Source organism: Trichomycterus rosablanca, chromosome 7 (assembly GCF_030014385.1).
Source record: "Trichomycterus rosablanca isolate fTriRos1 chromosome 7, fTriRos1.hap1, whole genome shotgun sequence".
Taxonomy (NCBI): Eukaryota; Metazoa; Chordata; class Actinopteri; order Siluriformes; family Trichomycteridae; genus Trichomycterus; species Trichomycterus rosablanca.
The window spans coordinates 33,665,544-33,679,752 of NC_085994.1; the positions used below are offsets into that span (position 1 = coordinate 33,665,544).

Sequence of the window (14,209 nt, forward strand, 5' to 3'; positions counted from 1 at the left end):
AATCAAGACAGTAATCAAGTACAGTTATGTAAAATTTCAATATATAAATACACACATACAAAAACTAAACACTCTTTGAGCAAAATAAACAGCATTAACAATACATTTACCGCTACAACCGCAACATGGTCGCTGTTCCACCCACTCACAACCAACTTAGCTTATCAATGCTGTTAACAGATGATCATTTATCCAAACGACGATCCCTGGCATCCTAGCTGAGTTTTCTTGATCCTTGGTATAGTTTTCTCTTATCTTGCGTCTGCTTCTCCAGCTTTTACTGCTTCAACAGAATAAAATAAGTAATGCAGTAATGTAGGTGTCTCTGCTGCTGCTATCATTAAACCGCTGACAAAAACAATACATACACGGTGGTGCGTCGGTGACGTCACCTTACTAAACACACGTGACTGTCAAAGACCTATAAGCAACTAGTAATGAACTATTGACTCACTAAACTGACACATCATTTATTTTTACGTGTATTATAATATTGCTTATTTACATTTAAATGAAAATTTATTGCAGTTCCATATATGAAAATAATAATTTGCAATCATTATTTATTACAGTTTTGATAATAAATGGAAATGTGACCAAATAAAGCATTTTCTAAATGTTTTGTGGTGTTTCTGCCATCATGTGGATCTTGAACCGTTTCCATGTTGTGTTTTGAGCACCGAGGCATATTAAGTGTGTAAGAGGAAAAAGCAGCTTCATTGTCAAACTGAACAGTGAAGGTGAGCACAAGAAATCAGGGAGTTTTATACGAGCTGAATGTGTTTTTACTTCTTAAAATACAATGTATAAATCATGCATTTTGATAGAAACAGTTGAGAGTGCAGTGCTAAAATATTATTTAAAATAAATTTTATTTATTTATAAAATAAATTTATTAGCGACCAAAGTTCCACTTTTCTGGCTTTTTGTAAAATAAACAAAATACAATTCATTTTCAGTTAGCGGTTTTTCATACAACTTTAACCTTATTGTGTATAAAAAACCTGTTCACATTTTGCCAAACTTTTTCAAGTGGTATCCCAGTAGGAGGAGAACTGTGATTAACACTTAATGCCTTTCTTATATGTACATTGTTACAATTTTGATGTTTGGAATTACAGCTGGTTTCTTACTGCTATATGTGCTTGGTCTCCTGTCACGTGACGGTACGACAACAAAACACAGCAGAGCAGCAGGAGTAAGATGAGCATGTAAGATGTGAGAGGAGCGGCTCTGTACACACATGGTTTCTACTTTCTTATGATACGAGAGAAACGTTCTGAATGTAGCGGAGAAAAAGTACAACTGAAGTGTCGATACTACGGATATTTGGATCGATTCGCCCACCCCAGTAATAAGCCGTGTGAAGGTGTAAATACCGAGCTTAGCCCACTAGTTCACAACCGAGATACTGACTAAAACCCAAATAACTTGTACATCATAACGATTATTATGAAAGATAAAGACTTGTACACTGTGTGCAGTACAGTAACTATACGAAAGACACAACAGTACAACACCGGTATGTGTTAGCTTAGTCGCTAGTGTTAGCTGCTAAGCTAATTGCAGTGATTTCTGTTTCTATAATCACTCTGTGTTTATAACTTCATATTATTATTGTAATACATACATTTTTGTAAGTAGCTGCTCTCAGTAGGGTTGTAGATAAAGCAGTCTGATTTCTTGTTTCTGGTGCTTTACTTTCTCACAACGTTACCATCATAGCGTATCACCACCAAGCAGGTAACTAACTCATACCAGTGTGAATAATTGTGTACATTTTTATTAGTGACCGAATACACGTGTCCTTGTTAATGTAAAATAAAAAATAGATGCTATTCTGTTTACATTTATAAGCACAAAGTCAAAAGAAAGAGCACTTATTTACCAAAACACAAAAACACGGAGTAAGAGCCTCACTACGCATGCGCAGATTCATTTCCGTAGGGTGCGCAAAGTGCGTAAGCTGCGTTACGTACTTTACGTATGTATAGTTTACGCTATTATTTCCATAAAATTGCACCTATTTCTGTTCGTGCAAAGTATTTAAAACTTACAATCTTTCACTGTCTACCAATGTACTGATGTGTGTTAGGATTTTAACAACACAACAACGTGATGGTACCACAACAGAACACAGCAGAGCAGGAGGGGAGGAGCGAGGTGAGCATGTAAGATGTGAAAAGAGCGCGGTGTTGCCAGATTGGGCGGTTTTTCGGCGAATTGGGCGGATTGTGTTGGAACTCGGAGGGATAGAACTTTTGCGGATGGACAAAATTTTAGCTGGTTTGTAATCATTTCGGCGACTTAAAATGTAAATAAAAAAATGAAACGCCCATCAATACAGTGATTCATATGTTAGACGGCATAGGCTAGGCTTTTTTTGGCTTTTTTTTTTTTTATTTGATTCATCCATTTGTAGTTAACCTGGCTTGTGTATTTGTGTACATTGTTCTTCATAATAACTGTACATGGTTCTCCTGTTGGAAATTGGAATGACAAGTGATGCTGAGTTACGTTAACGTTGATAATATTGATATTTGAATCGATCCGTCCAACCTAGTTAAATTATGTTTGTTAACTGAGACAGAACGTTAAACTTTGCAGGGTTGAGGCTTTTTGTAACCTGAATTTGACTGAATCAATCCAGTAAAATGTAGCGCAACTAACACAGCCAAATGCAAATGAGTAAAAAATGTAAATCTTTAGAATTTAGGAATTTGCTGTGACCACAAAGTGGGAAACAGTTGCCATAGCGTACTGAATCTAAAGAGTCGAATCATTGACTCGCTCACACGTCTCGACTCCTCAGTTTTGTAAATGCGGTCCGTGCCGTTTTGAAGGGGAAACCCTGTAGAAACGCCATTTTGTGATACAGACCGGAAGTTTCTCACAGAAACAAGAAACGCTACTTAGCACCGAAAGCTATTGTCCTTGTCTGAGCATTGCGAGGGAAGACGCGTATTTTTATTATTTAATTTTATTGTTTGTACATACGGTGTAAAATAATTGTAACTAGGTTCATCACGGTGAACTCTCAGTCGTGTAGTCGTTGGAAGCTGAAGCGCGAGCGGGTTAGCAGCTTGTTAGAGAGCGCTAGCTGTTTGTGTCGCGCTTGTTTTATCTTACAGAAATAGCCGATTAATAACCAACTCACACGAGTTAAATCAACAGTACAGGTAATATAATGTTTTATTATACTATTTTCAGTTTAGCATTTTTGTGTTTACTAGTTTGTGTAAGTATAGGCGCATGCTGGTACAGAAGGTTAGCAGGATTAGCTCACGGCTAATTGTGTACCTTTTAGCTCATGTTAGATAGTCTGTAGTTTAAAATAGAATTGTGGGATTGAATTAGGGAACACTTTTTGACGGGTAATCATTTTTATAAAGCATTTCTAAGTCAAAGGCTTCTGTTTCGGCCCCTCGTGGCTTCTCTGTATCAGCATGTTACGTAACGTGTAATGTTGACTTGTGAAGTGTCGGTATAAACATGGTAACGCGACATTTTTACTGACTGGGCAAGTAAATCTACTGCCTGTTGGGTTACCCAGAAACCGAATTATGCTATAAAAGGCAATACGTTCATTATAAATTGTATTTCACTTTATATGCATGCTTAGAGTGATGTGTGGCTTGAAATTGTAATGTTTATTAACTTTTGCTGTGCATTAAATGCTGTTTGTGATGCTGCCCTATTTACCAATAGGTATTATAGAGAAAATCGGACATGGCTGATTTGAAAATGTCTCTTTTAATAGCAAATCAGCTGATGTAAATGACTGATATGTAAATGATCATGGATCTGTACAGATGCTTTATCAATTCCGAAGGAAATTAAGGCTTCAGTAGCTAGTTACATAAATCGAAATAGTACGCACTACAAAGACTCATAATATACAAACAAGTATCTGTGTAATCACAACAACAGGGCCTGAGGGTACATATGGAGGTGTAATTTTGGTATAAATCGTTTAAATTATACTGAGTGAACTATAGTGCAAATATAAAAAACAAATGTGCAGATGGCTGCACAAAAAGGTGTGTATGTGCCTGTCTGTGCATGTGTATACACACACGTGCACACCCACATGCATCTTAGTTTCAAAATCAAACTCCTAATATCTGGCTTGACACATTCTTTAACCAGCCTATTAACAAACTTAATTTCTGATTGGAAGAATTTTGAACGTTTCAGCCCTAATGTTTTAGTTATTGAAGGAATTAGTTGGTAATGTGATGGTTTAATTTTGTAGTAAATCACAGATCCACATATAAATGATATCAACAAGGGAGTAAATAGTAGATTTAGTTGAAATTAGGCCTCTACCTCTAATCAGACTTGTACCTTATACCTAAAACAGGCTATCCTGGCTGTCATTACAGCTGCCACAAACTTTCTCTATTGTAATCAGCATTTGTGTTTTAACTAGGGCTGTCGCGCTAACCGCAGTTTTGAAATATCGCGGTATAGACCAGCCAACCGCAGGGCATGCTGGACAACCGCAACACCGCGATATTCACGTTTTTTCTTTCTTTCTTCTCCTTTTTTTTTATTGTTGCAGGGTCCATCTTGTTTTATACGCTTACATTCGTGCGTAATAAATGTTAAATAAATTCATAATGAAAATGAGCTAGGAGCGACATTTTCCCGCAACCTGTTCTCATGCGTTGCTGCTGAGTGTCAGGCTTTGTGTTTTAAAATGTAAACAATCGCAACAGGAATTATAGGCAAGTTTATTAATGATTAAATTGAGTTCACACTCAATAAATACTTGTAATTTAGACTATATTCAAACAGCCTCGGCGTACTAAAACACTTAATGACGGTTAATATGGCATTGCAGCCTGCAGATTCTCTCTTGCTGGCTTGCTGGAATGATTTAAATGCATTTTTTCGTTGAATAAAAATGTATTGAAACGAATAATAACTTGAAATGTAGTATATATTGTTATGTTAATTATATCTACTAAATAGATGGTTAATAGTGGCTCGATAACCAGGCTAGACTTTCTCTGATCTCTAAAGTCGCATGCAGGTTCAGTACATCTACAGTGTATTAATGCAACGAGCACCATCAGAGAGGGTTTTAGTACCGAGGGGAACATCGCTACCCCACTCTAAAACACATCAGGTGAACATGTTGGTTCGTCTAGCGCGCATGATAACGCAGGTTTAAACTCTTACAGACTTTATTCTTTATTCTATTTTTTTACCATATTTTGATTAGATGTGCATTTAAAATATTTAGCCTAAACACTTTTTTTTTTGTTTCACAGTGTTTATCTAACCTAGGCTAGAAGCTTATTTAAACCTTTTTTTAATAGAGAAAAGACGCGCATCCCTGCTCTGTTCTGTATTTAACAATAGCCTAAACACGCATTTCATTGGTCTTAAAGCTGTCTCATCTTTGTCATTATAAAGCAATAATATACCGAATCATAGCCTAACAATAAAGCTTGTTTATATAGCTCTAAAATCCAGATCAATTAAGTAATTTTCAAAAACAACAAAAAAATTGCGATATAACCGCATACCGCGATATTGAGACAGGCTGAATACCGCAAGGGGAAATTCTGTCACCGCGACAGCCCTAGTTTGAATGTTAATGTATTAATCCAGCTGAACCAAGAACATCTTAAATTATACAATGTTAAACATGAGATCTTTTAAAATTGTAGGTTAGATGTACACACACACTAGAAATACAAGTGTTTCTATTTAAATGAAAGACAGAATTGCATTTACGAGCACATGTACAAATGCAGAAGCATTGTTAAACATGCAATATCAGGAACTTCCCTGTTCTAAGGTTTATTAGCACAATTTTTTTTTTTTTTATTATTATTTTTCAAAATACATAAATATTGAAATTAAGACCAAAACTTGTGTGTGCAGGACCCTCTGTCACTGTGCCAAATATAACAAACAATGACTGCAATTATTCATTAATCGTGTGCTTTTGCACAGGTCAACAATGGCAGACGACTTTGATATTGAGGCCATGCTCGAAGCTCCCTACAGGAAGGTGGGTGACTAAACTTATTTCATCTTTCACTTTCACATTAATAAACTCTTGCACTTAACTAAATAGCTCTTGCTATGTAGCAACTCTGAAGACCAGTATGTTGTAGCAAATGTCTCTGCTGTCTGTGTCAGTGGTACAGAATGATGTTTTGTGTGATGCTTCAGCAAATGATCTGAATTACAAATAAATGCCCGTCTATCTCTTTTTATAGACTTGCCTAATGATATCTCATCTCTACTTCCCTGAATACACCTTTGATTCCAGTGTGAAGTGTGAAAAAAGTAAGGTCATTGCGGAATGTATTGATGTACTGTGATCCCCTAGGCCAAATATCAAAGACTGACATCCTCTCACCTATCTGGTGTCAACAAGAAACAGGCAGTGGATAAAACATGGATATAACCTGACAAAACTGAGACAGCATTCACATTTTTACTACTGGCACGTGTGGTTGACCTCATGTCTTATCAAGGTCACCAACAGTATTTGCTTTTACTGCAGATATGATAACTGGCAGATTGTTTTACATACACGGCAATGCCATTTGTGTCAACAGTAAAGTAATCTAATGAAGTGATCTATCTGATGTACAGAATATGAATACTGTCTCTCAAGGCATTTTAGCAATGGTCTCCAGGTAAATTGAGTAAATATTTGCATGCCTTTTTCACTAGTACATCATGCTCCTTCATCCATTTTAACATTTGGTCAAAGTTGCATTAGACTTTAAAGAATCGTAACCAAGATAATCTGCAGGATGTGCATAGTTTTTAACAGTACAAAATGGCTATTGGGGGGGGATTTAAATAATTAAAAAAAAGAAATCATTTATTAGGGACTTTGGCCTTTTTTTTTTTTTCATTACTTTGATGTATCTTGGGATCCATTATGACTAAGTCGTGTAAATCCCTGTCTGCTTCAGGACGAAAGGTGAGACAGAGATGGCATCGCGCTCTCACAGTCCAACCGCACAAATGGACGAAGATCTCACGGAATGACAGCTTCAACCCTGGAAAACCCTTTAGTGACCCTGTCATTAGCAGAAAACTTAAGGCTTAAAATAGTTGGGTACTGTCATACTCTGAATCTAGAGGTCCCAATAAACACTGGCATTTCTTTTAGCATGGCAAGCTTTGAGAGCTTTTCCTTATTTTTTCTTTTCTTTTGACAGAGAAAATGTGTCTGAGAACAAAGTAGTTTAAAAGTACTTCTAAGGTGGGAAGAAAGGGACTCTGCTAGTGAATGCTTATCCAGAACAGTTAGTGATTTAAAAAGTGATTCTTGTTTTTCTAAATGTGTATATTCTATATTTTCTCTTATCCCCTCCCCCTTCCCTTTGACAACTTCTCTATCCTCACCGTCCTCACGATGTTCTTCTATCAACCCTGCTTAGGGTGACAGCAAGTCTTCTAGTGCAAATGGCCATGAAGAACAGAGCAGGAAGTAAGTATAAGTCTTAAGTTTTATTATTTGATTAAAATACCTTTGGGATGTTTTTTTTATTTTAAATGTACTTATTTATGTATTCACATAGGAAAAGACACAGTCGGAGTCGCAGCCGGAGTGGGGGTCGTCACAGGAGCCGGAGCAGAGAGCGCAAGAAAAGCAAGGATCAACGAAGGAGCCGCAGCCGCGAGAAGAAGAAAACACACAGCAAAGACCGACGTCGTTCACGCTCTCGCAGTCATGAGAGGCACGGACGCTATCGCAGCCACAAAAGCCCAAAGTGAGAATCTGTAACTGCTTTCAATTCAATTAATATTCATGCTCATGTCTCCTCCATTGCAAAAGAATTTAAATGACTTCTATTTTAGCTAACAGCACTGACCAAGCAGTTACTTTTTAATTGGTTATCAGTTAATCATTGACATTACTAGTAGTACCGCTACCAATGACTCATGTACCCAGTTCTTCCACCCAGTACTTTTTCCTGATGTAACTTGTTCTATTAGCTTGTATTGAATTCAAAGCTAGATATTTAATTTAGGTGACAGTTCTGATCTGGTGTTTAAATAATTCTGATGTTGTGAAAAAAATACTGATCAAAAGGTACCTTATCTGTGCAGAAGGAAAAAAAAATCTGGGCTGATAGGAAGTGTACATTTTATTAAAAACATATGAAGATTAGTGGTTACACCCACTGACTAACAGCAGTTTCACTTTTTAATAGGTGTCTAGTGATTACCTTAAACACTTCATAAATGAGCTGCCCTTACTGCAGTGACGCTAATAAACGACAGAATTGTGCCTATACCTTGTGTGCCAGCTTGTAATCCAAAAATTGATGTAGAAGTGTAAGCTTAGCTTTTATGATCAATATAGTGAGTGTAGATGCGTCTTTGTTAAATGTATATGGAACCACATTTATAGCTTTTCTCACAATGTGCTTTGTTACAGCCGCAAACGCTCTCGAAGCAAGAGTCCATTAAAGAAAGAGAAGAGTCCTGTCAGGTACGATTATTATTGTGCACTAGTCCTTACATTATTCTTTTTTTTTTTTTTTTTTTTTTTCTTTTTTGCTGTTTTTTGTTTGTGTATTTGTGCTAAAATATTCGGCTGACTTTTAATGGTTAATGTTAATTATGGAATTAATAATTAAACAGCTGCGTGCTTGTTAAAAAATAATAGTTATTATTAGACGTTACCATGGAAACACATTAAAGGCAAGATCCAGCTTGTGCAGTTCATGTATACAAAATCTTTACAGCATAAATATTGCATGGTTATATCGCCTGTTAGCTATTAAATTACATGTATGATTAAACTAGTCCAACTTTTTAAATGCACATGTATCAGTAGGCTGATTCTGTCTATGTCTGTGGCAAGCATAACATTACCATGCTGTCCATTTGACTCTGAAGTTTGTGCTAATAGTTTCAAGTTGGTTACTGTAGTCAGATTTATGTCCAATACAGAAAAAAATCATGCAAACAGGGTCAAAGACTGTGTCTGGTTTGCAGTTGGCTGTGGTAGAAGCTAGGGTTGGGAGAATGATGTATATATGGTAAATCTGTTTTAATATAATTAATAATTTGTCTGTATTAATAAAGTCCTGATACATTTTGTATTTAGTGTTTTTGAAGGGTTCATTAAACATTAAATCTAAAACAGTTGTTCAATAATTTAAACAATGTAAAATAGTAACTAAATATACTGTAAAACATTAACACCTGACGTATCAAGCTGTGATCTAAATAAAGTATCTGAAAAACATGGTAATTATTGTTACATAGAATGAACTTACAGCTGCAGGTTTTAAGTTAGAAACATCAGTCTGTATTGTGCCTCTGTATAGAAGATTGTCAAAGCTATTTAGAACAGTTAAACACTAACTGGAAGCCAATTATGATTTATTATTACTACAAAGTCACAAAATAAATTCCCCTGAATGAGTAATAATTGCATCAACAATAAACTTGTCCCGTTAGTAAAATTCCTTGAAGGGATTAGACTAAATAAATGTTAAAACCATATTTTTATATGTTGGTCTTCTCTATTGAATTCAGCCTTAAATTAGTGTTGCTGTACTTAGAGTTAGTAATAAAATTACTATATCCTGCAGGAAGCCAATTGATAATTTGAGTGCTGAGGAGAGGGACGCTCGCACAGTGTTTTGCATGCAGCTTGCTGCCAGAATCAGACCCAGAGACCTAGAGGAGTTCTTTTCTGCTGTGGGCAAAGTAAGATTTTCATGTATTGGTTTTTTAAATTGTCTTTGTATTTTAAAATCTATTTTATGAACCTTTTATTGTTTTCTTTGCTAAAGGTGCGTGATGTGAGGATGATTTCGGACAGAAACTCGCGCAGGTCTAAAGGCATTGCCTACATAGAGTTCGTAGACACAACCTCTGTGCCTCTGGCTATCGGGCTGACCGGACAAAGGCTGCTCGGAGTGCCCATTATCGTTCAGGCCTCACAGGTCGAAATAAATTCACATTATTCCTATGTGTCTTCTCAATTTGGCTCCTCTAATGTGAGATCTGACTGCTTGTTTGTTTGTTTTTTTCTAGGCTGAGAAAAACAGGGCCGCCGCAGCAGCTGCTGCTAGCCTGCAGAGAGGTGGTGCGGGTCCTATGCGCCTGTATGTGGGCTCTCTTCACTTTAACATCACTGAGGACATGCTTCGAGGGATCTTTGAACCATTTGGAAAGGTGAGACCAATAATTCATTATGTCTGTGATGTAACAGTGGAAATAAATGCCATACCACGTAGATAAATCGTACCTAGACTTAACTTAATGTGGTTGTTTTCTGCCTAGATTGAGAGCATCCAGTTGATAATGGACAGTGAGACTGGAAGATCAAAAGGCTATGGCTTTATCTCGGTAAACTTTTTTTACTTTTAAAACCTAATCAGCTGTGTAAGCAAGGCATGTGTATCATTTCTAGTAGAAATATTTGTTGACTTGAAAAACAGTTCACCAGTTTAGCCAAAAACTTGGTTTGCTTGCAAATTCATTGCTTGGATATATGATACAAGAACACAGAACATGTGAAGTCTTAAACATGCCTTTAATTTTCCCACCTTGCTCAGTTGGTTTAAATTTTTTACCTTTACGAAGAATTTTAAATGTAAATGAGTGAACATATAAAATCTGGATGGTGATGCACATTCTTGGATAACTTTGTTTTGTATATATTCAGTTTATTAAATATCTTATTTTTATATTTTTTCCAATAAAATAATAAATGTTTATTTCCAGAAGTTTACTCATCAGTTTAAATTAATATTGGAACGCGCTCGAATATGATTTAATTATGATGTAATTTTGTAATAGTTTTTGTAATAATTTGCCAAGTAGTGACATCATGCCCAGTCTCTCAGAGATAAGTGTCTTGTATGAGAACAAGTAATTGCATTATTATTGTGTGGCATAATGGGGCTAAGCTAATAGTGTTTGGCTACTTAAAGGTTAAATTTTCTGTAGTTTGCAGATGCTGAATGTGCCAAAAAGGCAATGGAGCAGCTGAATGGCTTTGAATTGGCCGGTCGTCCTATGAAGGTTGGTCACGTGACTGAGCGCACAGACGGCTCAGCCGCCAGCTCTTTCCTTGACAACGATGAGCTAGAGAGAACAGGCATCGACCTGGGCACCACAGGCCGTCTGCAGCTGATGGCCCGACTCGCAGAAGGTATGCAACAGAGAGCTGCATATTTGTGATTTAGTGCCTGCAGTGCTTAATGTTAAGAGTTTGCAATTGATCTAAAACACTTTGTTTTGAATTTTGTTTCTAGGTACAGGGCTGCAGATTCCTCCAGCGGCAAAGCAAGCTCTTCAGATGGGTGGCGCTATTTCATTTGGGAGCATGCCTTCAGGTGAGGATTTGCATTAACAGTGCATTTAGCTTTGGGTTTTATTCTTCTTTAATTAAAGTTACATAAATGGTAGATCTTCTTATCAGTGTTTTTAAAGTGTGCTTGTATGTTGTACATAAAGGTCAATTAGTTTTTCACTTGCATGAGATAAAGTACAATCAGAGATAAGTGTAGCATATTACATAAACTCTTATGCAATCTGTTAACACTGTGTGTTGCCATATCCAAGTACATTAATGTTATCAGAGATTAATGATTAGATCTATTTTTTTATGCTCGTGCTCGTTCTTTATTTAACAGTACTATCTCGTGCAACACTGAAAGACTAGACAGAGCATTGACTATTGTGGTTGTGTTTCTGTTATTACAGTGATGCCTAGCCCCAGCATGAACCAAGCTATGAACCTCCCCACACAACCCCTGGCCACTCACTGCCTACAGCTCTCCAACATGTTCAGCCCACAGTCGTGAGTCTTTTCACTTTTCTCTTTGTGCATGCGAGTGACAGATTTTCAGGTACATGTTATGCAAACATTTCGATGTGTAATTTCAGTTGACAAGTGAACGCTACCAAACGTTTTTGACCATAAAATTATATAATTGCGTAATTACTAACCTGATTATGAAGCTTATCAGTGTAGTAACTATCTAGTATACAAGATTAATTATGCAGTTTACAGGAAAGTCGTAAGATTTTAGATAATTGCGTTTTAGATTTTTTTCATTTACATTTATGGCATTTAGCAGACACTTTTATCCAAAGTGACATACAATTGGTCCTGCTCAGTAGCTCGGCAGTGGTGGGGCTTAAACCTACCACATTTTTAACCACCAGCATTAATTAAACAGACATTTTTTGTTGGTTAATCAAGTATTCATTAACATTCATACTTTAGAGGCCAAGAAGTTTACCATTTTAATTAGAGGGCAATGCAAAGGCAAATATACTAACAAGCAATAACAAGCTAACCTTGTCAATTTATGTATCAATAGGTTGTGCCAGATGCTTCTTATCTACTGACAGCAGCTTGCCCAATAATCTATCATTTCTGTGTCCTCAGAGAAAATGATCCTGGTTGGGATATAGAGATTCAGGACGATGTCATCGAAGAGTGCAATAAACACGGAGGCATTATACACATATATGTAGACAAAAACTCGCCGCAGGTAAGTACTGCAGCATCGGTCTAGTGACTTTTACCTCACTAACTTTAGTAACTGAAAGATTACCATGCATTTCTAACAGTGTTTCCTATCCCAATACTTAGTGATTATTACCAACCACTTATTATTACCATCCACACTAGCACTCACTGCCAGATGCCTTTAAATGATTTAATTTCATTTTGTGTCCTATGCATTACCTTATTACTGTTATTACATTATCAGTTGATCAAATTCCTTGATAATATATGACTAAAAACACAATAGATTCAGTCTAATATTTCCTTTTTCTCTTCATAGGGTAACGTGTATGTGAAGTGTCCGTCCATCCCTACTGCCATGGCTGCGGTCAGTGCTTTACACGGTCGCTGGTTTGCAGGTAAGAGCAGTTTTGCTGAGGATACACGATTTTCAATTTGTGATGTGTATTTTATACATTGTATATTTAGTGTATCTACATAGTCACTTCTTGTTTTTGTTTCGACAGGCAAAATGATTACAGCTGCCTATGTTCCCCTGCCAACCTACCACAACCTCTTCCCTGATTCAGTCACAGCCACACAGCTGCTGAGACCCACACGCCGGTGATCTACTTTACTCTCACTCACCAACTTCTTACTCTGTCTGTCTCTCTGCCCACTACCAGCTATTTTCTAATCCAGTCTTTCTCAGTCCTGGAGTGACCTTTCCTGCAAGTTGGATTTTTTTCTCTGTGACAAGTTTTGTAATTAGTTAATTAGAGTAATCGAATATGTTGGAAGTAGGAAAAAGACCAAATTGAATGAAGGTGCTCCAGGATGAAGAAACACTGTTCTAACCCATTTTAAGACAGTCGCTGTCCGTTCCTGAAGGTCTATAGCACATTGTAGATGTTGAAGGTGAACAGTTGCTGGAGAATTTTAGGTAAGGTTGTGTGGATTAAGGCTGGCTCGACTGTGTTAGTAAAAGCATCACTCGGATATTCTGGATTTACTCAGATCTCTGAGATTACTTTTTTTTTTTGTTTATAGCTTTTTGTAATCACACGGAATCATTTTGTAAAAGTGATTAAAATAGCTTTAAAAATAACCAAAATGCTGCTTGTGGTTTCTTTTCTTTTTTTTAACTCTACCTTTACTAAATGTGTCATCAAAATGTTATGTAATAGGTTATTGCCAGTTACCACAAGCAATTTTGTAAAGTCACATGTTTGCTGTTTGCCCCCCCCCCCCCCCCCCCTTAAAAAAAATGCTGGTTCCAGTGCTGTCAGTGGAATGTACAGTGTATCACAAAAGTGAGTACACCCCTCACATTTCTGCAGATATTTAAGTATATCTTTTCATGGGACAACACTGACAAAATGACACTTTGACACAATGAAAAGTAGTCTGTGTGCAGCTTATATAACAGTGTAAATTTATTCTTCCCTCAAAATAACTAAATATACAGCCATTAATGTCTAAACCACCGGCAACAAAAGTGAGTACACCCCTTATTGAAAGTTCCTGAAGTGTCAATATTTTGTGTGGCCACCATTATTTCCCAGAACTGTCTTAACTCTCCTGGGCATGGAGTTTACCAGAGCTTCACAGGTTGCCACTGGAATGCTTTTCCACTCCTCCATGACGACATCACGGAGCTGGCGGATATTCGAGACTTTGCGCTCCTCCACCTTCCGCTTGAGGGTGCCCCAAAGATGTTCTATTGGGTTTAGGTCTGGA

General features: G+C 36.9%; 1 protein-coding gene across 1 annotated transcript; it reads left to right on the plus strand.

The window, feature by feature from the left end:
• The first annotated feature begins 2,884 nt into the window (after window positions 1-2,884).
• Window positions 2,885-13,583, plus strand: rbm39b (RNA binding motif protein 39b). Its single transcript, XM_062999253.1, has 15 exons — window positions 2,885-3,179; window positions 5,971-6,028; window positions 7,422-7,471; window positions 7,563-7,754; window positions 8,426-8,479; window positions 9,591-9,708; window positions 9,795-9,947; window positions 10,039-10,179; window positions 10,288-10,353; window positions 10,957-11,161; window positions 11,265-11,345; window positions 11,716-11,812; window positions 12,407-12,512; window positions 12,810-12,888; window positions 12,997-13,583. The coding sequence occupies exons 2-15, from the start codon at window positions 5,978-5,980 to the stop codon at window positions 13,095-13,097; spliced, it is 1,494 nt and encodes a 497-aa protein (XP_062855323.1). The 5' UTR covers window positions 2,885-3,179; window positions 5,971-5,977; the 3' UTR covers window positions 13,098-13,583.
• The last annotated feature ends 626 nt before the right edge of the window (window positions 13,584-14,209 follow it).

Bases quoted from the DNA above. Each gene is read 5' to 3' on its own strand.
- rbm39b (XM_062999253.1), top strand. From the start codon at position 5,978: ATGGCAGACGACTTTGATATTGAGGCCATGCTCGAAGCTCCCTACAGG. The intron at 11,346-11,715 runs GTGAGGATTTGC...CTGTTATTACAG, and splicing joins ATTTGGGAGCATGCCTTCAG to TGATGCCTAGCCCCAGCATG. The intron at 12,513-12,809 runs GTAAGTACTGCA...TTCTCTTCATAG, and splicing joins TAGACAAAAACTCGCCGCAG to GGTAACGTGTATGTGAAGTG.